The sequence below is a fragment of the Carettochelys insculpta genome, chromosome 20, assembly GCF_033958435.1.
Source record: "Carettochelys insculpta isolate YL-2023 chromosome 20, ASM3395843v1, whole genome shotgun sequence".
Classification (NCBI taxonomy): domain Eukaryota; kingdom Metazoa; phylum Chordata; order Testudines; family Carettochelyidae; genus Carettochelys; species Carettochelys insculpta.
The window spans coordinates 16,013,285-16,040,647 of record NC_134156.1 but is presented as its reverse complement, the minus strand read 5'-3'; the positions used below and the strand labels follow the sequence as shown (position 1 = coordinate 16,040,647).

The 27,363-nt window shown below is 46.9% G+C and overlaps 1 protein-coding gene across 3 annotated transcripts; it reads left to right on the top strand.

Annotated features, from left to right (window-relative positions):
* Positions 1-1,461: 1,461 nt before the first annotated feature.
* Positions 1,462-27,363, top strand: TRIM25 (tripartite motif containing 25). 3 transcript variants are annotated; one of them, XM_075014595.1, is made up of 10 exons: positions 1,462-2,072; positions 7,689-7,784; positions 10,030-10,263; positions 11,181-11,337; positions 13,905-13,937; positions 14,977-15,048; positions 16,410-16,472; positions 17,255-17,281; positions 18,890-18,964; positions 22,076-27,363. In XM_075014595.1, the coding sequence occupies exons 1-10, from the start codon at positions 1,473-1,475 to the stop codon at positions 22,603-22,605; spliced, it is 1,887 nt and encodes a 628-aa protein (XP_074870696.1). In that variant the 5' UTR covers positions 1,462-1,472; the 3' UTR covers positions 22,606-27,363. The 3 variants fall into 3 exon arrangements, with proteins under 3 accessions (XP_074870696.1, XP_074870695.1, XP_074870697.1); XM_075014594.1 differs by having other exon boundaries at positions 13,902-13,937; XM_075014596.1 differs by lacking the exon at positions 13,905-13,937.

Below are 27,363 nucleotides of genomic sequence, written 5' to 3'. Positions count from 1 at the left end.
GATCTATTCTGTCTTAGTCAGTTTGCTCATTTTTCAAAAGCTATAAGGAATTTATCATTGGCACCCTTTCATCTGAGTCACTGCTAAACTAGTCCCAGCACAGTGCTAGAGGCTCCTGGGCCTGCCACCGGTGCTGCCAGCTGGGCTGTTGGGTCTTCCACCACCACTCCCAGATAGATTCCTGGGCCTGCCTGCCAGTCCTGGGCTGCCATTCCCGGCCAGACTCTCAGCGGGGCTCAAAGGCCACCACAACTTGTCCCAGCCAGATTTCTGGCTGAGCTCCTGGGACTGCCACTGCTGGCAGGAATCCCAGCCTGTCTCTCACCACAGCTGGTATGTCCCACTGCAGAGGTGACTCCTATGTATTTAGAACAGTTTTGTAAGGCATTGTTAAGGAATGCTTATAAAATGCTTGGAGATACTTGAATAGAAGTGCCAAGTGTGATTACAATTTCGTTTCTACTTTTTCCGCAGAAAAAGGAAAGCGTAAATGTTCCATTTAAACTCAGCCATGGAGTACAGAACAAAAATCTACTCTGTCCCAGATGGAAAAAATTAGAGGAAACATTGGACAGCATTCAAATATAATCAGAAAAAAGTGAATGTCAGCTTCATTATTGGCCATTTCTTCATACTGTTCCGTTCCTCTTAAACTCATTTTTCCACCTATGAAATGGTTTAGCATAATAGAATAAAGACTTAAATCAGAGCAAATCAAATAGATATTAGTCTCAGCAGGGTAGATGTGTTTGTCCATAGCTTCGCAAACAAGCAAGCAAAAAACCAAACAAAAGCAGTCCTGTAGCATCTTAAAGACTAACGCTTGTATGAGCTTTCCTGCGTCAGACCTGGTGCAGTGGTGAAGTGGGTCTTACGCAGGAAAGCTCATGAGCTAATACATCAAGTTGTCAGTCTTTAAGGTGCCACAGGACTGCTTAAATATTATGATTGACACGTGCGCACACACAATTTCACAAAAACAAAAAAGCAGTCCTGGAGCACTTTAACAAAATAGGTTATTAGGCGATGAGCTTCCTTAGATCTGAAGTGAGTCCGTCCCACGAGAGCTCATCGCCTAATAAAGTGCTCCAGGACTGCTTTTTGTTTTGACACGTCCGAAATTGCTATCACGGTGGACGCATCACAGATACTGTTATGGAGGTTGGCGAATCAGAAGAGCGGAGGGAGGTGGGGCTGGGGAAGTTAAGAGTTAGATAACGGGGCGGGGGGACAGGCACTTCGCCGCCGCCCACCCGCCAGGGGGAATTGAAGCGCAACTCAGCGCGGCTCTCCAGGGGAACGGAGCAGCCCCGCGTCTCGGCGCAGCCCGGAGCGGGGATTGGCCGCCCGAGCGCCCCAGGGGCGGGGTTTGCTGCCGAGTCCGAACTTCCTCCTTGCACGTGATTGGCGGGAATCTCCCGGGCCGGAGTTTCGCTTTCCCTTCCGGAGGGCTGCGTGACACGGTGGCTGCCATGGCGGAGCTGCTGCGGGCGCCCTCCGTGCCCTGCCTGGCCGGCCTGGAAGAGGAGCTCACCTGCTCCATCTGCCTGTGTCTCTTCGAGAGCCCGGTCACCACGCCATGCGGCCACAACTTCTGCGGGCCCTGCCTGGACATCACCTGGAGCGGCCTCCAGCAGGGCTTCAGCTGCCCGCAGTGCCGGGCCAGCTTCCCGCGCCGGCCCGAGCTGCAGAAGAACACGGTGCTGTGCCGGGTGGTGGAGCAGTTCCAGAGCTCCCAGCCCGGCCCGGCCGAGGAGAAGAAAGGCTGCGAGGGGAGCGGCTCCGACCTGCCCTGCGACAGCTGCCTGGAGGCGGCGGCGGCCAAGACCTGCCTCACCTGCATGGCCTCCTTCTGCGCCGAGCACCTGCGGCCCCACCAGGAGAGCCCGGCGTTCCGCGACCACCAGCTGTGCCCGCCCGTGCGCGACCTGCAGCAGCGCAAGTGTCAGCAGCACAACAAGCTGCTGGACTTCTTCTGCCACCAGCACGCCAGCTGCATCTGCTGCGTCTGCCTGGTCAGCCACAAGGCCTGCGCCACCGGCCCTGTGCAGCAGGCCAAGGCCGAGAAGGAGGTGAGGGAGGGGAGCCCTGGCTGGGAGGGCCCGGAGTGTGCCAGGCAGGGAGTTCGTGGCAGAGGTGGGAAAAGTACCCCAAAGGTACTTGAGTAAAAGTGCAGCTGTGGTAGCTTCTGGGTACTTGAGTACAGTCGAGGTGAGTTGTGTGCAGGGGACTTCTGCTCACCTAGTTTTCCAGAAGGACACAGATGACTTGTACTTAAGTACACCCCTACCCTGGCAGCTGTACTTTTTTTACCCCAGTTAACTTTTGAGGTACTTTTTCTGCTTCTTGTTCATGGACAGATGTGCTGGTTTGGCAGGGTTGGGCCCTTTTCTGGAACAGCTTCAGTGGGGCTCCTACTAGTGTCCCCTCTAATCTTTCTTGCCCACGTGCAGAATAATTTTTTAGGTGCACTGAGGTATGTGTGAATGGGCATCGCCGGGAGACGGGCAAAATCTGGCTGTGGGGGCTCTGCTATTCTGTTAGGTGGCATTTAGCTTTTTTCCAAGTGGCCGCATGAGCACACAGCTTACAGAGAACACTGGCAGAAGGCTGGGTTTGTTTTGCTCTTATCTGACTGCTCCCACCCAGTAAACATCTACCTCTTGCTTCTACTTTTTTGATACCAGGGGCTACCTTTCTGCCTTCCTAATCCATGTCAGGGAGAGCTCAGGGGCTGGCACCAGTCCACAGTCTGGTTCTTGGGAAACATTGTCTTACAACAGCATTTTTCAGCCAGGGATCTAGCGTCCCCCGTGGCCCATTGAGCAGGACATGCATTAAAATGGCTAGGGCACAGGGCAGAAAGTTGGAACTCCCCCTCTCTGTGAAGTAGAAGCTGAGGCCCACCGTTTAGAGTTGAGCAGCTCAGCTTTGTGGGGTGGCCTGTGTTCAGGAACCTTGGGCACTTGCCCTGCTGATATCCTGTAACCCCAGCCCTGGCTTTTATATGCAGAAAATGGTTGTGGCACAGGTGGGCTGTGAAATTTTTATGCAATGGGTGTGGGAGGGGAACTATGAAAGAAGAAGGTTGAGAACTCCTGTCTCCTGACCCATGCGTTCTTCCAAGATCCTGGATGGCTGCCCCTGCTGCAGCAGAGGAGGCCGTAGGAATAGCATTTGAGTGATATTTAAGGAATTGGGTGCCACTGGGACCCCATACAGAGTTAGTTGGTAACAAAAAGCCAACCTCTGAAGTTAAGTTGCATTTCCTGAGGAATCGTTTTCTCTTCCTGTCCCTCTTTGAAGAGAACACCTTGTGACATGTCTGGATACAATCCAGGTTTTGGAGCAGGTGGGGCACAGCGGGAGCTTTCTGTGTGTGAATCAGCTGGGGAGTAATCTAGGCTTGACTTAGCATGAATTAATATTCTTGTTGTATTATGCAGGTGAGAGGCCTAGGAGCAAATAGATGAAAAGTGGTTGCAATGGGGGAATGTTTTTAATGGCTAAATCAGACCTCTGTCACCAGAGCTGCTAATCTGTTCTTGCTGCTGCTGTTGCATACAGTTGAGTTCTTATTCCCGAAGTGCCATATCTTTCAGAGTGATGGCTGAGGTTATAATTTTCTTTAAGTAGCTTTTCAGAGGAAAGAGGAAAAATATGAAAGATTTATAGGCAACAGTGTGGAAAGGAAAAAGTATTAGAGGAATCTTGTATCCCACTATCACAGCTATTACACTCCAGAGAACCAGTTTACCTACACTGTAAAATCCCTAGGGTGAAATCCTGGGCCCACTAAGCTCTCTGGTGTCAGTGGAGATCAGCATTTTACTCCACAATCAGGCCCATTATAGTAAGCTTTGTGCACAGTTGGAAACATTGGCAGCATTGAGAACTGAGCCAGAAGCCCATTGAAATCAGTGGAAGGGTTTCTCCTGAACTTCAACTAAAACGGGGTGGGCCCTTAGGCCTCTGATCTTGCCGTTTTACAGAAGTAAAGCCTCATTCTTGCATAGGACTGAACAGTTGGGTCTTACAATGGGTTTCAGGTTCGTGTTTAATTGTTTGGAGGAGCTGTTGCAGACCTTGCTGACATCCATGGTGCTTTGTCACAGCGCAGGGACTCAGAATGGTAGTGATGTTCCATGTTTTTTGTCACCATTCTAGCCTTTGTTGAATCATAGAATTAGTCTTTGAATCATAGAATTCTAGGGCTGGAGGGGACGTTAGGAGGTCACTAGTCCAGCCCCCTGCCTAAAACAGGATCAACCCCAACTAAATCATCCCAGTCAGGACTTAAAAACTTTTAGGGATGGAAATTCCACCACCTTTCTAGGTAACACATTCCAGTGCTTCACCTCCCTCCTGGGGAAATAGTTTTTCCTCTATCCAACCTACTCCTCCCAGTCTGTAACTTAAGACCAAGCCTCCTTGTTGTGCCATCCATCACTACTGAGAGCAGCCTCTCTCCATTCTCTTTAGAGCCCCCCTTCAGGAAGTTGAACACTGCTATCAAATGGCCCCTCACTCTTCTCTTCTAAACTAAATAAGCCCAAATCCCTCAGCCTCTCCTTATAGGTCATGTTCTCCAGCCCCTTAATAATTGTTGTTGCCCTCCTCTCAACCTGCTCCAGTGCATCCACATCCCTTCTATACTGGGGGGCCCAGAACTGGATACAGTACTCCAGATGTGGCCTTATCAGTGGCGAATGCAGGGGAATAGTAACTTCTCTAGATCTGTATTCTATCAAAACAAACAAGCAGTCATGTAGCTAAGTGTTATGTCATGTAGTTAAGTGCTACATGGCTGCTTGTTTGTTTTGATAGAATACAGACTAACATGGCTGCCTGTCTGTTACTTCTCTAGATCTGCTGGAAGTGCTTCTCCTAATGCCCCCCAATATGCTTTTAGCCTTCTTGGCTACAAGGGCACACTGTTGACTCATATCCAGCCTCTCCTCCACTGTAACCCCCCAGGTCCTTTTCTGCTGCACTGCTACTTAGCCAGTCGATCCCCAGCCTGTAACAATGTTTGGGATTCTTCCATCCCAAGTGCAGGACTCAGAACTTGTTCTTGTTGAACCTCATCTGATTTGTTTTGGCCGTGTACTGTTACTAGTGTGAACTGACTTTGTGGTTCTGCTCTCAAATACCCTTGCAGTCTAAATCTTGTAACAAGCAGAGAGCCCTGTGGACTGCAGTGGGGATCTGAGTGGGCACCAGAGTCTGTCTGCACAGCTGGGATGGGATGAGGTGAGGGTCTGTGAGTTCAGTTCTGACCACACATGCAACTTCTGAACCTGTTGGCCACAGTCTGGTGAATTACGAGAACTTGTCACTGAAGTGATCTCTTAATTCTCCAGCTCCGCAGCTGCTAGAGCTGTGAAGGTTAAGGGCTTAAGTGAGTGAGGACTTGAGCACTTTCCGCTCCCTGTGACTTAAAAGGGTGTGGAGGCTCTGAGTGCCACAGAAGTGGGTCCTGGGCATTCTTTAAGCAGCCAGGGAGAATCTTCTTCTTGAGGAAATAATAGGAGTTTGTAGAGCCCTACCCCAATACAAAATTAGTATCTGCATCCAGAAAAATTACTTGTGGATATTTGCATCCATATCTGCAGATGCAGGTTCATGCAGATATCCACAGATGTGCAGGGTTCAAGATGCAAAACTGGTATCTGCATCTGCAAATATGAGCTGCAGATGTCTGTGGATTTGCAGATCTCTAGAAATCTGTGTATAGTGGACCAGGAAAATAGCCTTTCCAGACAGTTTTTAAGAGGGATGAAAAAGTGGGGAAATGCATGCCTTGTTAAGGGCCCAATATTACAAACCTGTGTACTTAAGACTCTCATTGATCGTCTGTGTAAGAGCTGCATACTCTGCAATTTAGGTTCTGGCTGTAAACATGTTTCCTGCATGAACACATCTGTGACTCCTGGTGTGATCCTGGGCCCAGTGGAGCACTGAAGTGGAAGTCAACACAACCTGGGGCTGCGTTCTTGGCTTTGCGGTTGGCTTTGAGTGGCTGTGGGCATGCCACTTCACCTTTGTTGTGCAAGTTTACTCTCTGTAAAAGAACACCACTTGCCTCCTTTTGCTTAAGCATTTTAAGAACTTAGCTGAAAAGTCTTAGCCACTGGCTGGCCGACGGTGGGAGGAGAAGCATTCACTTATTGGGAAATCTCATGGGGAAACCAAATGTTCTTCCCTAGGTAGTCCAATTTGAACTGTTAAAGAGAAGTTTTGAATTCACATAACATACCTCTTGATACTGCCTCTGGTGTATTGCTCTGTGTGCACAAAGGAGAACCTAAACAGGGTTTCTTGCAACACACTGGAGCAAAACTGAGCCAAGATAAGAGCATTTAGTAAGCCAAATGCCAAGGTTTTGGATCTAGGGTACTTGTTTAGGGTGAGATTAGATTAAAATTAAAGGCCATTCTTAAAGCCACAACAGCCAGGAAGGTTGGTGTGATAAGTGAACTCTGTGGGAAGTACTGTGATAAGAGTAAGACCTTGATTAAGATAGTGGCATAGAGAGTACGCTTACAAAGTTTGCAGATGGTATCAAGCTGGGAGGGTTGCAAAGGCTTTGGAAGATTGGATTGTAATGCAAAATGATGTGGGGAAATGGTCTGTGGTAAATAGGGTGAAGTTTAATAAGGACAAATACAAAGTACTTCTAAGGAAGGAAAAATCCTTTGCACACAAACAAAATAGGAAATGACTGTCTAGGCGGGAGAAGTGCACAAAGGGGTCTAGGTGTCACAAGCTATATCTCAGTCAGTGAGAGACTTGCAAAAAAAGAAAGGTAAATATTCTGGAATGTATTAGGAGTGTTGTAAGCAAGACATGAAAAGTCATTCTTCTGTGGTACTCTGCATTGATTAAGTCTCAGCTGGAGTATTGTATTCAGTACTGAATGCCACATTTCAGAAGAGATGTGGATAAAACGGGGGGGGGGGGGGAATCCAGAGAAGAGCAGTAAGAATGATGAAAGGTCTAGAAAACATGACCTATAGGGAAGCTTGAAAGAACAGGGCTTGTTTAGTTTGGAAAAGAGAAAACTGAGAAAGGGATATAAAAGGCTCTTATAAGAGGAAGGGAGGAAAAATATTCTTAACATCTGATAATAATTCAAGAAGCAATAGATTTAAACTGCAGCATGGGAGTTTTAGGTTGGGCATTAGGAAAAGCTTTCCAAGTGTCAGGGTGGTTAACAACTGGAATAAATGGCCGAGGGAGGTTGTGGAATTTCCATCACTGGAATTTTTTTCAAGAACAGGTGAGAAGAATACCTGTCCAGGATGGCCTAGATCTTGCTTGGTCCTGCTTTGAGTACAGGGGCACTGGACTTGATGACGTCTCGAGGTTCCTTCCAGTTCTACAATTCTATGCTATGGTTCCATGTCATTGATAAGGGATTTTGTGTCTCTGTGTGTGTGGCGGGGTGGCGGGCGGGCGGCACTACATAAAGGATACTTACTCACCATCCCAACCCTGTACAGAGATTGTCTTTGTTTATACCGTTAAGGAACACTGGCTTTGAAAAATAAACAAATCCTATATTGATGATAAAAGGTGATTAAAATTAACCTATTAATTAGCTTTTCCCTATTTATATGGTGCATACTAGGAAGAGATGCACCTGTCCTTGCTGTTATTTGGGGACTTGATGTGTTTTCTTGCAGTCCCAGATGAAGAACAGACTGACTGAACTGTACAATCAGAGTGAAAAAGCTTCTCGAGCCCTGGATGAAGTGAGGGTTCTGCAAAGACAAGCCAGCGTAAGTGGCCAGCCCTTCCTTAAAAATGTTCTGTGATTGGGCATAGGCTAGCCTCGGGGATCCTGGCTTCGTGGATGTGGCTACTGATACGATGCTGTAAGACTGAGATAAGAATGACTTTTAATGTGATCTGTTGGGTTATAATCCAGACTAATGGGTGGTAGGGTCCGCCCTGCCCTGTAGCATTGAGTGTCTTATGATTCCTTGCTGGCATTGCTCCCACCTGAGATGATCTCTCTCAGCCTTCTGGTATGCAGTCCACTCCCTGAAAGGCTGCAGTTTCACATAGGCCGCCAGTCATGCTTGAGTGATGCTCTGATACTGCAGGTTGACCCCAGTGTGCCCAGAGATGTATGTTCTGTGCTGTCCAGCCCTCCCCTTGCTAGTACAACTTATATCAAGTCTCTTGTAATAGAAATAATGGGCACACAGCTGACTCCTCAAGTGGAGACTCCCCCACGCTTCAATTTAAACACACTGGATTTGATAAAACAATTGTACTTAAACTGCAAAGAGATTTCAAGTGAGTACAAGTTATGAGGCCTAAAGGACAGAAATGGTTACAAGAAAAATAAAGAGAAAATGCAACTGGTGCCTAACTTAACAACCAGTTAAATTCAAAGCCAAATTTTCTCCACATCTGCTTTCAGCAATCAAGTGGCTGCTTATCTGGGTGTTCAGCTCTAATGAATCGATAGCTGGAGGAGTGTGATGTAGGATCCCTGGGGTGCAGTGTGGGTTTGTGGGACTTCTGTGTCCTTAAAATCTCCAGCTTGACCTGTTTCCTTCAGTACTTTTCCAGTGACAAGCAGTAAACCCTTCCAGCTGCTGTTAGTGCTCAGCGCAGCCACACGTGGCACTCAAAACTTTGCATGAATGCTCCAGAGACACTCATAAATCAAACGGAGAAAGGCACAACCAAACCCTCCCAGCCCTGAACTGCTTGAGTGGAGTGGTTTAAATTTTATTTGTTGGTTCACCACTGCATCATGGGAAAGTGGACTTTAGCCTTTGTAAACCTGAGCAGTTTATCAGACACTTTAGGCAAATTCACTGGTGAAAATAAACAGTAAAATGAGTTTATTGACCACAAAAGGTGCATAATAAGTGATTAGCAAAAGAAAATTCAGTAGACTCTTGACTTATGCTGTGGTTGCATTCTAGGCATCCCTGCATAAGTTGTATTTTTGTGTAACTCGGGGAGCCAGGAAACTGACCAGTGCAGCAGTGTTAATCAGTTTCCTGTCTCCCTTGAGCAGCTGGGAGCCAGGCTCCAGCTCCCCACCGTTCACAGGAGACAGTTTCCTGTGACACTATCCTCTGAAAGGGGTGCATGTGTCTGAGTTCTGCTGAGTGCCTGCTGTCTCCTCTCATCTGCTGTACCAAAGAGCAGGGGACTTCTTGAGGATGTGTTCTATAATCGTGTGAGAGTGGCATAACTGAAAATGGAGGCTTGGAGGCCCCTGCCGCTAACTCAGAGATCTGCGGAGCTAAGTTTCTGTGTGCCTCTGCTACTAGGGGTGGTCTTCGCCCGAGTGGAGCCAGAGAAAAGGAACAGTAACCTGTTCTAGCTCATGATGCGTCTTTCCCTCTAATAGTTGGACCACTTAGTGAGATCAGAGCCTGCTGCTGTCTCCAAACTAATGCAGCTGGTCTCAGCTCAGACTGACGAGTGGCCTATTCCATATGACTATCCTGCTGGATCCAACCCATCACACAACTCATCTCAACTTTGCACGCTTGGGAAACCAGTGTGTGTTATGGGATTTAGTTGAGGATGTCTCAAAAGTCTGTAACAGCAACGAAGGGTCCTGTGGCACCTTATAGACTAACAGAAAAGTTTTGAGCATGAGCTTTTGTGAGCACAGACTCACTTCATCAGATGCTGGTCTTAGAAATCTGTCATAAAAGTCTGAGATGAATTCTTCTAATGCTTATTAAATAAGTGAGCTAAAGGAAAGGAGTTTTGACTTCCCCAAGAAAACAGACCTGGAAGTCTTGAAGGTCTAGTTCTCTGTTCTAACCACAAGATGGTGCAACCGACCTTGTTTCATGCCTAAGGCTGAGTGACTGATTTTGGTGGGCTCAGTTTCTGCTCCCTTTGAAGTGAAGAGCCAGTTTGCCTTTGATGTGAGAAGAAGGATTAAGGCCCTTTGGCAGGCTACTGGGGGGAAATGGAACGGAGGTGTAGGTATATCACTAAAGTTCTTTCTTTGAAATCAATGTCCATGTGTTGGTCATTTAGGACACAGCTGCCCGAAAGATGGAGTTGCTTCGAAATGAGTTCTCGGAAATTAAAGCTTTAATTGAAGAAGAAGAAAACAGGGCAATAAAGAAAGTGGAAGAAGAAGAGAAGCGAGTCAGTGATAAGTTTGATTATGTCCATAATGTCCTGGGAAAGAAGAAGAATGAAATTCAGGTGGTCAGAGACCAGATTGAAATGCTACTGACTGAAGATGATGATATTACGTTTTTAAAGGTGGGTTTTGATGTTTAACTTTATATTAAATTCAGAAGGAGACTTCTGTGGAGCCTTGCTCTGTGATTTTTTTAATTTGCTATTTAACTGTTCCTTAAAACAAAATTTTCTGTAAAGGTCGTATTAATTGCCACGTGACTTGGCTTGATAAAAGCCATAGAAGTGAGTCCGTTGAGTTAACTGTTCAATGAGTAAATACTCTGGGCAATGATGTTATTTTCCCATTGAATTGTTGGTTATTCCTGTGATTGTCTTCTCCCTTTTTGCCAATTATCCTCTGATTTATCTTAGTTTTCTCACACCATTTATCCTCCGTTGCACCTGCCTGGCCGGGTCAGTTAACTAGAGAAGTAGTCATGGTGCAACTTAAATTCGCTGCTGAGGGTAGGTGTATTCTAGATGTGAAAGTCAATCGTAGATGTACAGTTCCAGCTACGGCAATTGCATAGCTGGGATCTACTTATCTAAAATTGACTTACCTGGCTGTACTCACTATGGGAGGTCAATGGGAGAAACGCTTGTCCTCCCCTACTCCTTGCGATAATGAGGAGAACAGGGGTCAACTGTGGAGCCCTGACAGTTTGATTTTGCACATCGCCACGAGGTGCATGAAGTTGAACCCTAGAAGATCAACCTGGACCAGTTCAATCTCCAAGTAATTGTGGATGTATCCCAAGATATAGCTGTAGTATCTCTTCCTCCTTTTTCAGCTGTCATGTGAGAAAATTATCCACCTGGGCTACTTTTTATTGAATTTTGCCAGGAGTGATCAGTGTTTCGATATTACCTCCCTTCCCCCAATAAATCCAAAGCACGCACAAAGTAACACCCAAGTAAAAGATTTGAACCCAGTTGTGACAGGCCGACTCAAATTTTTCTGTGAATCCTGACTTCATGAGATCCATATCTTGTTACAGAAAGCAGCAAAATTGAAACAGACGTCAACCAAAGATGTTTTCATCCCCAGAATTGATCTAGACCAAAACTTGATACATGTCATTTATCAAGGCGCCTTTTCCCTGAAAGAAATACTGAAACGGATGGTGAATCAACCTCAGGACAAGAAAATGGAAGGTACCAGGTCACTTGGGAGAGGGTTGAAACTGTCGGCGTCTGTTTTATTGTTTTAAGAGCAAATAGTTTAACTTCTTACATTTAAACTATTTAGAGGCTGACTCTTTCTGGCTTGCTACAAAACTGTAGCAATTGTTGGTCCATTGAGCTTGTTTTGTATCCGAATAGAACCCTCCTGCTTAAAGTAAAAATGCTGCAAGTTAAATTTGCAGGTTGTTGAGGAAAGATAACGGCGGGTACAAACTGAACCTCTTTTTGGGCATAATTTTAGTTAGCTGGATGTTCACTTACGTGTGTGGCTAGATTTCCCATGGTCCCATAAAGTTTCTTTACAGCTACTAGTGCTGGCTCCATGTTCTGTGCTGTTGTTTAGCTCTAATTCACCCCTAAATGTCTTCTGAGAGCCCAGTAAGTAGTGGAAGTGTTGGCAGTGTTTCTAGACAATATTGACCTCACGTGGTTTGACAAATTCTCTTGCTTGACAATGGTCAGGTCCTGAGGGTACCGGCCTAGAGAGGTTCAACTTGTAGTAGTGTTTTGTTTAAAACTTATCAACAGGAATAGGTCATGTTCCCGCTATTTTTTTTCCATGCATGGGGTGGAATACATTTTATGTGCACTGAGAAATTTGGGGACGTGTACTACCAATAGAAGCATACGCTGCCCAGTGCAGGTGGCTACGGGCGCTCTGCTGATCAGCTGGGTGGCACCTTCAGCCTTCCCTGGGAGGCCGCCCAAGCGCTCAGCTTACAGGGAACACTGCTGGCGTGCTTCGTCTACATCAGGATAAACTTACAGATACCTTGATATTTTCCCACTCATTTTGCCTTTGGCAGAACTCTAATAGAACCCTGTCTCACCATCAGAGAGGAGACCCTGCTAAAGACATTTTAGTCGTGGATCTTGCTCTATAAGCTCAAATTCACCTCTGAGCAATGAGCATTTGTGTTAGGGATGTTAACAGTTAACTGGTGCTTACCAATTACAGTTAATCCCGAGGAGCTGGAGCAGCCCCCCTCCAATGCAGGAAGGGGGTTACTTCAGCCCCACAGGCCTTTCTGCAGGTGGGGGACACTCTCTAGTGTGGCTGGAGCAGTTCCGCATCTGTGTGTGTGTGGCGGGTGAGCACTATCCCCCCTGCCATGTGCACGGGCTGCTCTGGCTCAGCTGGAATGCCTCTACCCCCGGCGCTCCTGGGCTGTGCCGCTGCAGATGCAGGCTGCTCCAGCTGCACTGGAATGCCCCCCACTCATGGCAGTGCTGCAGGCAGGGATGTTCCAGCCAGGCCAGAGCAGTCCCAGTCCCTGGCACGCTGCAGGGGGAATGCTCTACCCCAGCAAGAGCAAGCAGCCCCTGTCTGCAGCAGGGAAGGCACTTCAGCCCAGCTGGGCTCAAAAAGCCTCCCACTGCCACCCATTTAATGGTTAACCAATTAAACACCAAGTTCATTCCATTAATTCATTAAATGGGATTTTACATCCCTAATTAGCATACAGAATTAAAAATGTGGAAGACAATAGCATTCACTTTGCTGGTATATGTGTAGGTAGATTTGTCAGTGTTCCTGGCACCTTGGATTTTCCCTCATCCATTCTGTTATCGCAGCCTTAGCGTAGAACCTTGTTTTCCCTTCTGTAGTCCTTTTGTGCTTGTAGAGTTATGCTTTAGTGCAGGCAGCTGTTTTTCATATATGAATTTAGGCTGGGGATTCGGGTTAAGTGGAGATCCTGCAGCCAAGATGTTGAAAGTGAAATGTGTTACTGAATTCTGCACCACCGATAGAGTAGGTTATCCTCGTTAGGCTTTCTTGTTTGTTAGCTCCGTCTCTGCTGGTCAGATCTGCCTTATAGGACAGGTGTCCCTATCATCAGATTAAAAGTGTGAGGCTGTATTTAGTGCCTGTATTTGAGTTAAGTACGTTCTTGAAGTGTGTGACTCTTCGGATGCAGACGTGCAGAGTTATGCTGCTGACTCACTGTGACAACCAACCTAGCCATGGCTCTTAACTTCAAGCTCAGGCACATAAAGGCTGACAGTGACTCCCAAGCAAAAGTGCCCAAAAAAAAATTGCAAGGGAAGAAGTGTTTCTGGGCTCAGATGGGTGTTTGTAAGGGCGGTCCAGCTGCACGGGTCAGCTCATTATTGAAGTAGAAGGGCAAATCTCAAGATGGGGGTGATTTTTGAGCTATAGTTCATGGTGGGGAAACTGGTTTAAACTGGTGAACTTCTTAAGAACTAAAAATCTGTTGAAATGGTCTGAATTGCTAAAATAAGATGCTTCCACAGGGTTTAAGTGCCTGTTTTAGGGGTTTGTCCCATTTCAGGTAGATATTTTCTTCAGTCCAGATTGTTTAAACTGAGGCACTTCTCCAGCACAGACAAGGCCCTGCACAGTGTTGGGAAGGGAAGGGGGACCTGGCTGGGTTTACGACACATACTACCTTCCTCTTGTTTAGAGCTAGGTCTTTTATTGGAGCATGCAAGCTGGTGGGATAGTGAGGGCTGCTAATTGAGATCAGTGTGTCTGGAACAGTGATACTTAGTGATACAAATATCCCTAACAGCAGGTGGGCTGTCCAGACCCGGCATGGAGGAGAACGGTAAGTTCACGAGGCCTCGTCCTCCTTTCTCCTCTGTTTGTCTCTTCTTCCTTAGCTGTTTCTTAAATGCATTTATTGAACAGGTACTGGTACTGATCAGGGTACCTGACTGTCTGGAAAGACCCCACCTTCTTTTTTCAGTGTAGGAGGATGACAACATTGTAATGAGCTTTCTCTTTATAAATTTGTGTGGTGGTGTTCACCTGTATTACAGTAGACTGGGGGCTGGCTTTTGCTTGGTCAGGCTGCCAACCAGGGGTCGGGGGGGTGGGCAAAGGGGGCAGCTGTCCTGGGGTTCAGTGGTAGAAAAGAATATGGGGCCTCTGGCAACTGCTGTGGCAGCTGTGGCTGAAGCCCCGGGCTGTTTAAATTACTGCTGGAGCATGCTGTGTGGTGCTCAGGTTGGCTCTTAGGGTTGCTGGGGGTGCATGGCACTCTTCCAGCAGCGTTGAGGGCTCGGATGAGGGGGTGCACTGCAGTCCCTCAGCACTGACTACACCCCTGCCCCTTCTGAGGGAACAGAGCAGCTCCACTCCCCACACCTTGCCAGGGGCCTAGTGAGGCTGTCCGATCTGCTTTGCTGTGTGTCAGGCACACAGTGAGTGAGAGGGGGGGCGGGGGAGAGTGTCCTTTCTCCAAAGAGCTGACATTGTAATAGTCTCTCTTCTCCTTTCTCTGTACGAAGTCCACTCGTGCCTTTGCTATGGCCAGTCTAGTTGATGGGGTGGTTCAGTGAGAGCAGAGTGACATCTGGTAGCATAAAGCTCTGAGAGAGCGCGAGAGAGGTGACTGTTGCCCTGTTTACAGGTGCAAAAAGATGACGTGTTCGTGGAGTTGGAGGTGTAACATCATCCCATTAAGCTGAGCAAAAGCATTTGCAGGACTGGAGCTTTCATTGAACTCTCGGTTCTGCCCAAGGCTTGGTCAGAGAGCACCTGAGTCTCGGCCAGATAGCCTTGGGGTTAAACTATGCTCCCTTTCATTGTACCTCATTGCAGGAGTCCAGCTCTAAATGACAGTGTTTGTGATTTCATTGCAGCTAATCTACACTGCAAACCGAAGGCTTTTCAAAATAAACTGCTGGCACCTGGGAAGAAAGCTGCTGGATTACGTAAGTTGTTAACATGGCCCTCAAAACCCAAATGTTGTGCTCATCTGCGTGTGTGGGGTTCCTCCCCCACGTTAGGAGTCACTGCAGCAGTAGCTGCTAGAGAGGGATCAGCAATCCCTGGCATGGGTGCCAAGAGTGGCACACGAGTCAGTTTTTCAGGAGGCAGGAGCTCAGCCCAGCCCGTCTTCCCCCGTGCAGCCGGGAGCTTGCTCAAAGCTAGGCCACCTATGGATTAACAAAACACTAGCTAATGCTCCTAACCACCACCTAAATGGTAATGCTCTGCATCTTCATTTATTTATTAACCAAGCGGTTGTAAGTAGGACTATTAGTGACTTTAAAAAGTATCACTGGCGCTGGGACCGTACGTAGATGTCAAAAGGTCAAATTACAGCACACTGTCTCGGAAAGGTTGCTGGCAAATGGGTGATTACTAAGGGGCACTGTCAACTTGAAAACTACATCTGTCCTTGAAAACATAGTATGAAACAGTAGCACATTTCTCTAAAAGGGCTGGAACTGTAAGCTCAGAGAAATTATTCCCCATAATGAGTTTGGTTCGATTGTACATTCACTGATGTCAGATGTACAGTGCATGGGGCTCATGGTTGCATCTCTCGTCTCTTGCACTTTCCTGATGACATCCCTCCCAACAGGACAGTGAAAGGAACTGGACAGTTCACATCCCTGTGCTTTCTTAGGCTCCACCAGGTGGCATGCGTTTGTAATGATTGCTGCAGAAGGCAGGCACAGGCACTCGCAGGTGAGCCCAGGCAGGGATGGTTTTGCTGCTCCTGCACCCACCCAAAAGGATTCTCTTAATTTCTGCAAAGGAGCTGGAAGGAAACTGGAAATATTTTACAAACAAAAATGAGTAACTGGAGGAGCCCTTCACTAAAAGGTGTGCTTTGGAAAAGACAAGGGAGTGAGTTGATTGTGTTCCTCTAGCATAGCTTTGATATGTGAATGGTATGTAGCATCTCCAGGAGAAGAGATTCCTTTGTGCTGCTGTCCTGCGAAGTGCAGAGTTCTGTCTGCTGGATGCAGACCAGTGGATGCTGAGTTCACCTGGCCCCTTTCAAGGTCAGGTGAATAGTGAGCGCCAACCAAGCCGGTTGCACCTGGTGTCATGGCCTTTAGTTTGTGGTTCTGCACGGCGTGTGTCTGTGCAGGTGGGAAGCACAGCAAGACTCTCCTCTGCCTTTTGGGTTCTCTGACTGCTGCATCAGCTCTCCAGTGTAACAGTGCATGGGACCAAAGTCTTTGTTAAGCTCACCATAAACGTCTATTCCTTCCCTGTTGTTGCACATAATGCATCCTGCTGTATAAGCTGTTCATGGTCTGTCTTCTCCTTTCTCAAGATGCTCCAAAAACAGGTAAAGCGCCTCAGGTGCCACAGGAGTTGAGTGAAGATGCGGAGACCAGTGAGTGATGGCCTCTTCATTACTGTTCTTGATCCTTCTCATGTTTGTGTGCATGTGGCCCAATTCTGCCAGGGGTGAAGCCAAGTGGAGGAGGGGGAGCAGAAGTCGTTGGTACCTTGCTTTGGGGCCCATAGTAAAGTGTCCCAGGCAAGCACTTTTGGGCTGGGTTTTCTTACCTTGACATTTTTCAGTCTGATTTGGGAAATTCTCCATTGCAATGGCTTTAAAAAAAAAAAAATAGCCCGCTAGACACTGATTATGACAAAATGACCTACATAGAATCTCAAGTTATTGATCTGTAGGTAGCATTCCTGAAGAGGACACAAAGGATGTGTAGCAATTAGCTGGTTTGGGTGTAGACACGAGCAGTGTTGCACGTCTTGCATTAGCTACGCAGTAGTGGTTTAAAAACCACTGGTTGAGTCCAGCACATGATTGACCCATGGATCTTCCATTGCTTTCAGTGGGAGCTCTGTGAATAGAGTATGTGCAGAATAAGCCCTGTGTTGTCAGAGCCGAGCTCACAGGTAGTGTATGCTTCAGCCTGTTGGTGAACTAAGCGGCCAAGCTAATGCTGTGTGGCTATGTATGTGTTGTGTTAAATCTCCATTCTGGCAAAGTCTGCCTTGGCCTGCAAGATGCCAGCACTTTAGCTGCTGTCATTCCATGGGCTTCAGCAGAGCTGACCCAGTTTCCACTTTTGGCCTGGTCTGTCAATCAATGTTGTTTTAAAATAATACATCTGGCCTTACGCTGAGTAACACAGACCTTTCCTTTTCCAGAGGAGAGAAGAAAACCTGCCAAACCTGGTAAGTTCAGACCTTCAAGAGACTTTTACTCCAAAAAAACAAACCCCTCCCCACATGTAACATGCCAGCTTCAGGGTGGCTGGTTGCAACGTGCTGTTGGTGAGTGAGGATGAGCACTACACTTGGGAGGCCTCTCGGGTCTTTTCAGGACACAGGCGCCTGGCTGTGTGATTTTTAGCTCAGAAAATTGTGTGAGGGAATGGTTCTCCCGGGTTGCCGAGTGCAGACTGGACTCCAGCCCCCTTCGCAAGGTCTGGAGTGTCTAGTCCTTGGGCCCGAGGATCAAGTCCTCTAGCTGGTGCTTGTAGGAGGAAGAGTCTATTAACCTCTTCTGAGGGTAAGCCACCTGGGAGGATCCAGGACCCCTGCTGTGGGAGTGGGAACTGCATGTGGAAGGTGCTGCCTCAAGCTTGGGTCGAGGCTCTGGAATGAAAGTGCAGGGGTGGCAGAGGGCAGAGTCGGGCTGTTGTGAGACAGCTGCTCTTGGAGGAATTTGGTGCCAAAACACAAAATATGCAGAGTTTTTAATTTGTCAAAATGACGCCATATAATCAGTCACTCCCCTCATGGCGATCAGCCCTCCCCTGGTTCAGCGCTCCAGCCCCCATCAGTTCAGCTCCCACACCCCATCGACCCTCCACAGCTCTCAGGTCACCCTCTTAGCATTCACCCCACCTGCGCAGAACCCACCATCAATATAGGTCCTAGCCTTACCTCTGCTCCTTAGTGTTCATCATCCCCGCCTCCGAGGCTGGGGCAGGAGCATTTTTGTAGGAGTCACAAATTCTGCGTGGGGGAGAAGGGGAAGTGAAATTCTGCTCGGACACTAGTTCTATGCAAATTCTGCAGTACACAGCGGTGCAGAAAATGCACCCAGTGCCTGAGCCAGTTGCATGCAAGTCCCTGGCAGAACCCCCACAGACTTCGGCCTGCACTGCAGGTTTTTGACAGGGGAAAAGTCTCCTCCATCTTGATCTCTCCCATGGGTGTCGAGGACAACGAGAGCTTTTCAGGAGGTGCTGTTCACTTGCAGGGTCAGGCCCATGGTGGCTGGCTCAGTCAGGTCGCAAGTCTTCCTCCCAGGCGTGATTGCAGAGCTTTTAGAAGAAGATGCACCAAGAACGTCTAAAACGGGCAACTGGGCAACTTAGGGGTCTGAGCAATCAGATGTGGAGATAGTTAACCTCTGTCACAATGTCACATCTGGCCAAGGTTAGGAGGGGCTGCTGTGGCCTGGCTCTGCAGAGGTGCCTGAGAATATACACTCAGCCTGCAGTTTGCCTTTCACTCCTTGAGCTGGTCCCTGCAGAAAACATTAGTGACTTTTGGTGAGACAGGGGAGGCCTGGCCCAGCATGGTCCATGCTGTACCAGTTCTGTGGCTAACATAACTCACTCTAATAATAAGCTCTTTAACACAGCCACTAGAATTTCTCCATGCTGGCCCATGGGCAGAGGTATTCTAGTTTTATGTGGTCTGTTCTGTTAATCCAGGATGAATAGATTTATTTGGGGGATATTATTAAATTACATTTAAGGAAAACTGCATGCATTTCCCAGTGAGAAATCAAACGTGCCATTGGTGTATGTGTGTCTCCCTTAAATACAGCTCCAAACGCTGTGAATCCAAGTTCAACATCTCTGGAAAGCTTTCTTACAAAATCAAGAGAGGAGCTCTTGCAGTGTGAGTAACCAGGCGTGTTTATGTTTTACAAAATTAGACTTTTTTATGATTGTGTTAGCCATCAGTGGTACTGTGCTGAGTTCTTTCTGGATCTTTGTGTTGCTACGGCTTTTTTAATGTACTGAAATTGCCCGTGAAGTGATACTTATTGAGGGGAGTTAATAGGAAAAGGACAAGGCTGTCAACAGCTAGAATACTGGACCCACATGTGGCCTGGAATATTGGGATCACTATTCTAAGTGAGTTTGTGATATATAAAAATTCAACTCCAGTGGGGTGCATGTGTGATGACCATTAATGGTGCGGATTGATTTCAAGACCCAGGCCCAGTATGTGCTACACTCCCCCGTCAATCTAACCTATTCAACCTCAGCTCCGTGAAAGTCAGTGTACAAATGTGGTGTCCTCCGTGTGGTGAGGTCGGCAGTGGTTGCTCTCTCTTCTCAACTCTGGCTATTCTTCTCATCCTGGTGGAGTACCAGTGTCAGTGGGACAGTGCTCAGAGGATGATTTATTGTGACTAAGCCAACACGATGAAGCAACTGCTGGTGGATCGATTGCTGCAGTGTAAAGCTACCGTGTGATGAAGACAAGCCCCCAGAGGCTACGTCTACACGTGCACGCTACATCGAAATAGTCTATTTCGATGAATAACGTCTACACGTCCTCCAGGGCTGGCAACTTCGATGTTGGGCAGCACCACATCGAAATAGGCGCTGCGAGGGAACGTCTACACGCCAAAGTAGCACACGTCAAAATAAGTGTGCCGGGAACAGCTGCAGACAGGGTCACGGGGCAGACTCAACAGCAAGCCGCTCCCTGAAAGGGCCCCTCCCAGACACAGTTGCACTAAACAACACCAGATCCACAGAGCCGACAACTGGTTGCAGACCCTGTGCATGCAGCATGGATCCCCAGCTGTGGCAGCAGCAGCCAGAAGCCCTGGGCTAAGGGCTGCTGCACATGACGACCATAGAGCCCCGCAGGGGCTGGAGAGAGAGCGTCTCTCAACCCCTCAGCTGATGGCCGCCATGGCGGACCCCACTATTTCGATGTTGTGGGACGCAGATCGTCTACATGTGCCCTACTTCGATGTTCAACTTCGAAGTAGGGTGCTATTCCCATCCCCTCATGGGGTTAGCGACTTCGATGTCTCGCCACCTAACGTCGATTTCAACTTCGAAATAGCACCCAACACATGTAGCCGTGATGGGCGCTATTTCGAAGTTGGCGCCGCTACTTCGAAGTAGTGTGCCCGTGTAGACACGGCCAGAGTGTGAGAGACTGTCCCTTCCAGTATTCTCTGCTCATGCTTACCGTTAGAACTCTGCCTACAGCTGTGCTGTTAGCCGGCATTCTGGAACACTTGTTCTGTTCCAGATATGTTGTGGCCTGGCTTGCCCTCATGTACTATGCTTGTGGGGTAAGGCCTGGGGTTTTCATGATAATTGGAGCCTGCCTTGTTGCAGAGCTCTGTCTTGGTAGGAGCATAATGCAGGGCTTCAAACTGGCAATTGCATAGGCCTTTCAGTGCCAAGTCGGTAATCTATGTGCTACCAGGGCTGTGCTCTGAGTTCCACTGGGATTTGATCCTTCCACACTCTGAAGTCGCCAGTGCCACAGATTGGCAGATGAGCCGCTCCACAACCACATTGTCTCAGGGCTAAAGGAGTCTTCGCAGTTCCTGTCCTGAGCACCCAGCCCTGACCTCCCCCACAAGTTGAATTTTTATATCCTGTCTCAACAAACTCACTTAAAATAGTGATCACAGTATTACAGGCCATATGTGGGGGAGCATAATTAAACTGAAGTGTCACATTAATGCCAGCAGGCAAATAAACCTTCTCTGGCAACAGGTCCAGTAAACAGACTCTTAAACTGTATAAAGCAAGCGGTCCGGTGCCACCTTGCAAGTTAAGAATCTCAGTTATCTTCTGCATTACAAGGACAGTTTCCCCACTTCTGATGTTCACAGGGATGGCAGACAGCCCACGTAACTTAATTTTCTCTTCCCAGAGGGTCTCTCTCCTTTTCCTCTTCTCTTTTCACCCACTCCTTCTGCTTCCCCCTACCCCCCTCTTTATATTTATTTGATTCCTCAGTTCTCTCTGTTCTGCTCTAGAATCTGAAGTGGGTCTTTCGCATGAAAGTTCTTCGCCTGATAAAATTGTTAATCTTTAAGATGCTACAGGACTGCTGGCTTTGTTTTGTGAAGATACAGACTACCGCGGCTACCCTTCTGAGACTATTAAACTATATATTCACTCTTGGTGATGCACAGTGGTGACACTGCCTTCATCCTATTTCCATGTACTGATCCAAGTGGCAGACCCTGGGTGCAGGGCCCTGAACACCCACACTTCCCCTTTCTGTGCACCAGTCCTGCCACACATGTGGGGGACTGGACGAGGTGACCTCTCGAGGGCCTTTCCAGTCTTACGATTTATGATCAGGGCCAGCGGGTGCAATGTAATCTTCCTGGAGGCTGCACTTCTTACGGCAAGTGATGGGAGCGTGTGTGTAACATGATCAAAATGATGGTGAGGACACATGGTTTGGTGGGTTGTGTTTTTAATGTGTCGTTATTTTAGCATATGGCAAGCTCTCTTTCCCTTGACATGTGACCGTGACTGGACTGTGGGTAACAGTGTCTCTGGATTAGGGGATCATGTGGCCAGACGGCACTGAGGTCAGCGTGTGTGTGAGTCAAACTGCTGCCTCCACCTCTCTGACCCAGCTTGGCTGTACTGCAGCAGCTATACCTGTCTCCCCGTCAGGATTAGCGCGTGCTGATCCGCCACTATGCAGCACCAAGAGTCGTTTCTCCAGCAGGCTGGGTGCCCAGGATAGGGACTGCAGAGATTCCTTTAGCGCCGAGACAGTGGTCGTGGAGTGGCTCATCTGCTGATCTGAGGGATGGTATCGAGTGTTGTGTGGTGCCGGCTGCGGGGCAGAAAAGGGGAAACCACTGGTGTTTGGAGAGGAAGCCGCTGGGCAGATAATTGTTCCATCCTGTTACACCCCCCCCTTTTTTTGTACCTATACATGTGCATGGTCATACATGCCCCACCTTGCTCTAGTATTCATAGCCAATCGCTGTCTTGCCCACAGATGCTGCTAAAGTCACACTGGATTTCAACACTGCTCACAACAAAGTGCAATTATCCGAGAGGCACACCAAGATGTCGGTCTCTGAAATACCCCAGAAGTACAACCCTCACCCTCAGCGCTTCACCTACTGTTCCCAAGTGCTGGGTTTCCAGTGCTTCAAGAGGGGCATCCACTACTGGGAAGTGGAACTGCAGCGTAACAGCTTCTGCGGCATCGGCATCTGCTACGGCACTATGGACAGACAAGGGCCGGACAGCCGCCTGGGCAGGAACAGCAGCTCCTGGTGCATTGAGTGGTTTAATGCCAAAATTTCCGCCTGGCATAACGATGTTGAGAAGTCTCTGCCCAACACCAAAGTTACCAGGATTGGGGTGCTGCTCAGTTATGAGGGAGGGTTTGTTATTTTCTTTGGGGTTGGTGAGAAACAGAACATGATTTATAAATTCCGAGCGCAGTTCACTGAAGCGCTGTATCCTGCCTTCTGGGTGTTTTCCAGCGGCACGACGCTTTCGCTCTGCCAGCTGAAATAAGAGGCTGTCCCACTTTAACCTGTTTGCCCAGATATTCAAGTACATTCGATCCCTCTCAGTGGTTCTCTACTATAGTTCTTGCTTATTTAATTCAAAGCCCAAATATTTTTGCTTGACTTTGCTGGATGTCTCTTTCTGGTGGCTTTCTGCTTCTCCAAAACCACTCGAATGCAGTCCTGCAAGTAGTGGAAAGTTACTAGTTAGAATAGCAAGATCTATAGACTAGGTTTAGTGCCTATACATGTCAAACTAGGTGTTGAATGAAGACAGGTGGCTTTCTTGCATATGAATGTAAACAAGAGCGAGTACATTTCCTCCCTCTCATTAACTTTTTAGCTATGAATATTTCCTGGATCCACGGGGCAGGACAGAAATGCTGTTTTTAAACTCACTAACATGTAATGAATAATTTAAAGCATGTGGTTTTATAGCAATGTTAAGGAAGAAATCTCAAATATTCCAGGAGGCAACTGCTGTACTATTCCTGTTCCTACAAAGGCAGACACACACTTGTTACACAATGCGTCCAATGAATCGTGGCTAAGCACTACTGCTAGTGTTCTGTTTGGGCAGAAGGTTTAATGGTCTGTTGTGTGTAATTTGGGGGCTGGTATATTCCATTTGTTCCCATCTAGATTTCTAAACCCTTTAATCAGCAGTTCTGTAGGCAGAACTCTGATAGTGAAAATCCTCTGGTTTTTTTCCCCACAACCACTAGCTAGCAAATGTTATTGAAAGAGCCCCACTACTTCTTGTCCAGGAGAAGTGACCATAAGATGACATCCAATGGCTTTTGTGGTTAAGCGCAAAGATCAGATCCAATTACCTCCTGATGTCGGTGGGGTTTGGATTCTCTCCTGAATGTGTTTCCTGGCTAGTACTGAAAGCTAGGCTTGGAGAGGAGAACAGTAGGAATTTTTTTACAAAAAGCCACGCATCTTTCTCTTCCTCTTGTGCTTGTTCCTGTTGTTAATTCTAGAAGCTGAGTTTTGCTGTCTGATTTCCTGTTGGTCAGGCAGTAGCCTCTCGGCAACAAACCACCCTTACACTTGTATTGGGGGCCCTTTAGCAATGGTAAGTGTATGGAAGACACACCCTACATGTGGTTAGTCTAACACCATTGCAGATGGATGTGGGTTGAATTAAATGAATACAAGTCTTGAGCACTGAATGGTAAAAAACAGCAATAAAAGACGGGGCGCTTCTAAAAGAAACGGGCAAGCAATAGCCCTCAAAATGCCAAGAATGACCATGAGAGAACGAAGAACCGTGTATCAATGCCAAGGGTCTTCAGGAAGAACCCTTGCCAATATTTCTCTGGAGCAGCCAGAGTTAAGCAGGAACTCTGATTTATCATTGATGGATCTGAATTGTCCTGAAGAAAGTGGGGTTGGGATGGAACACTGCAAATACTGAACATCTGTGGGGTATTAAAGACAAGAACATCCCCAGTTGCTCCTGCAGTGGAGATGAAGGTCTTTCCAGCTTCCTTGTTTGAAGTGAACACAGTTAAAAAACCAGCAACAACCCTAGATGAGTTCCCCCCTCCCTCACAGCGAAGATCACCAAAGCCTCTCTGCTGTGCATCTTGGAATGAATCATTCAGTGTCACATAACGTACCAGGGAGCTTTGCCTCTTCACAAGACAAAGCTCTGCAATGCCACCTTATGTCTTGAGAAGTTGTGGGGAGAAAATAGCCTGTTTTGGCCTCGTCTAAGAGGTCATTTGTAGCAGGGTCATAGCAGCATCAGTTTGGAAGTTTGGTGTTCCCTGAGTACCAAGTCTCTGCCATTCAGCCTTGATACTGAGAACCCAGCTGTGGCTTCCAAAAGTCTGAAATGGGTAGAAGATTGGAGCATCATTCTGAGCAATATGCCCTCTTTAGGCATTGAATTTGCCTGTGAGCTAGTAATCTTCTAAACTAGCAGCAGTATAGTGGAATGGATGCTAAAAGGAGAATAGGCTTCCATCTTTAGGCATGGGAACACATTTTTTTATTCTCCTAAATGCACGTCTTTTACTTTACTTGCTGTGATGTGGGTTTACTTTGGAGCACAAATAGCAATCACTCTGACTCCTTACAGGCATTCTGTGTGGTCTTGGAGACCTTTGCTGTAGTCCATAACTATGAAACCCTCTGAAACTGGAGGTAGAAACCAGGGGATACAGCTAGAGGTTGAAGACTTGAATATCTTGAGCTAAGTAGGAGTCATGAAGAAGCTTTCCTTGCTTTTGAGCTCTGTGCTCAGACCAACCCATAAAGAACTGGGAAGATGCTGAAGTAAACTGACCAAATGTGTTGACGTGTGAAGATTTTCATAATGTGATTTAGTATGAAACTTATTTTTGCTGTCTGATTTCCTGTTGTGCAAGCAGTCATCTATAGGCAAGAATCCAGCCTTGCACAGGTCCCTGTTGCCCCTTTTGCAGTGCAAAGGATAGCAACAGTCCAGTCTAACAGCATGTCAACTACTCAGTCATTTTTCAGAGATAATGGATGTTAAACACGTTAATGTTTCTTTGGTCAGAAAGGGATTTAATTAAGGAATTAGTATGTCCCTTATGTTTGATCATGGGGCATTTTAGAAGAGCTGTGGTATTCCAATAAGGAATGGGCCATCTTGTCTTTCCAAAACCATTTCAGCAGGAAAGCAAACAGGAATGCAAGACAAAAGCACTAAAATAGCTTGGAGATCAGGAGCTGACATTGAACAGACAGTGCAGAATGCCTCAAAGTAAGGAACATAGACAATAGGAGCCTGAACAAGGAGGAAGAAACCAGGCCAGAGGTGGAAAAAGTTGGAAATTGACAGCGCTTGACTGCCCAGAAGAAAATGATTCTTTGATGGGACAAAGGACCCTGGACGTTGTACGGCTGTCCCATGAAGAACAGGCCAGGGAGAATCATTGGAAAGTGGGTGTCTCTGCTTTCTGTGTGCTGGGTTCTCCCACTAAAGTGATATGTCTTGCCTAAATACTTAGGAGTTTTGGGGTCTTATTCCCTGAAATGCATCCTGCTTAGTAGAGCTTTGGATTTTTCCTCTAAGAAAATGGGCAGTTGGCACTTCCTTAAAGAGTCCTACCTTGTTTTCATGGTAGGTGCTCTTTGATCTCCCTCCCTCCGAAAACGTCCTATCCACTATTCAGGAATTCTAGGACTTTTATGGGATCTGGGAGCTTTTCCCTGTGTGAAGTCCTGCACAGATTTTAGGTGCTCTGGACTTTTACCCACATAAGGGTTTCTAGCTTTTATGCATGGTCTTGGGGATTTGTGCTCTCCAGTAAAGAGTCTTAACTAGTATTCAGGTGTTTTGGATTCTCTTGCACGTAAGGAATCCCACCATGTTTTCTGATGTATGGGAATGTTCCAGGTTAAAGAGTTTAAATACTCCCTGTGGACAAGACCTCTCAAGCTGAGGATGCATGTTTGCTCATCCTGCAATGCACCAAAGCCTGGGAGCTGTTATGGAGCAATCCTGGAAAAGGCAGTAGAACCTGCACATCTCTCTTCTGCCCAGAGCTGTGCTCCGTGGGGGTCCCATTCTTGTAGTCCATACTCTCAGCAATCCAAAAATGGCAGTCACCTTTTCTCGCACCATGGCATATCAGTACTGCAATTGGCTGTAGGATACTTGATTTCCCGTCTAGTGACCTTGAAATGGAGGGTGAGTTGTGCAATTATGCCACAGTTTGGAGAATTTTGCACTACTGAACGATATGGAATATGTGCCATGGATTAGCAGGGATAGGCAAATGTGCAGTTGTATTTGTAGCTTTTGTTTTCAGGCTAGCTGTTGGCCTCAGGGCTGAGGTGTCCACTGTTGTTAAATCAAATACGAAACATTTAATTACACCAAACAGCTTCTTGCAAATACAGCCACTTAAAGATGGTATTTAGTGCTTAGCTTAGTGCACTTGTACCACACTAGATAGAATATTTGTAAAACAGTTCATGTTAGATGTAGCATAAAAGACATTTTCATCTATTGTTTTCGATGCAATTTCAAGGTGTTGCAGCAAAAACATCAGAAGGGGGTCTTTTTCTCTCTACTAACAATATAAAAATAGTCTTTGCCACCAATTTTAATACTGCAGGGTAGATAGTCACTCATTGGATTACTTCAGTCCATAAGAGAAGACCTTTTTAAATTTAATGTTCTAGGAATCCAGCCCTAGAAGAAAGGTGACCCCAAAAGCAATGAGCATTTTTGGAGGGGAGGTGGGGACAGGTCTAATGTGCACAAAGGTAATGAGCAGCGGGACACACATTTGAAATGTTTGAATAATTCTTTCTGCAGCTTGTGTGTGTGAAATTGAGTAACAAAAAATCATGTTGCAAAAAAGGTGTCTAATTATAACAAGCTTTATTGAATGCATCTTTGATTAAAATGATCTGCATTAACTAGGATGGTCGCATGAGCCAATTAATACTTCTCAGGCGCTCGCTTTTTACACTTATTGGTAATTATGCATCAAGGGGCATGAGAACATGAGTCTGTCCTATCAAAGAAGCCTGTAGCAATGTGGCTAACGGTTTCGGGGCCCTTGTTGTGACTAATGATGTAAAAGTTGTATGATATGATCCATGTAATATCGGTTATGATCCCTAATTCTGCAGCTGTTTAATTTTGTGAATTCAGCAAAGTTTAATGTGTCATGAAGTAACCTGTTTAGTGGTTTAAGCCAAGAGGCCTTGCTCCCTATACATGCAGAATATATAATCCACAAATAAAAAAACTATTTTGGGTGTCTTGGAA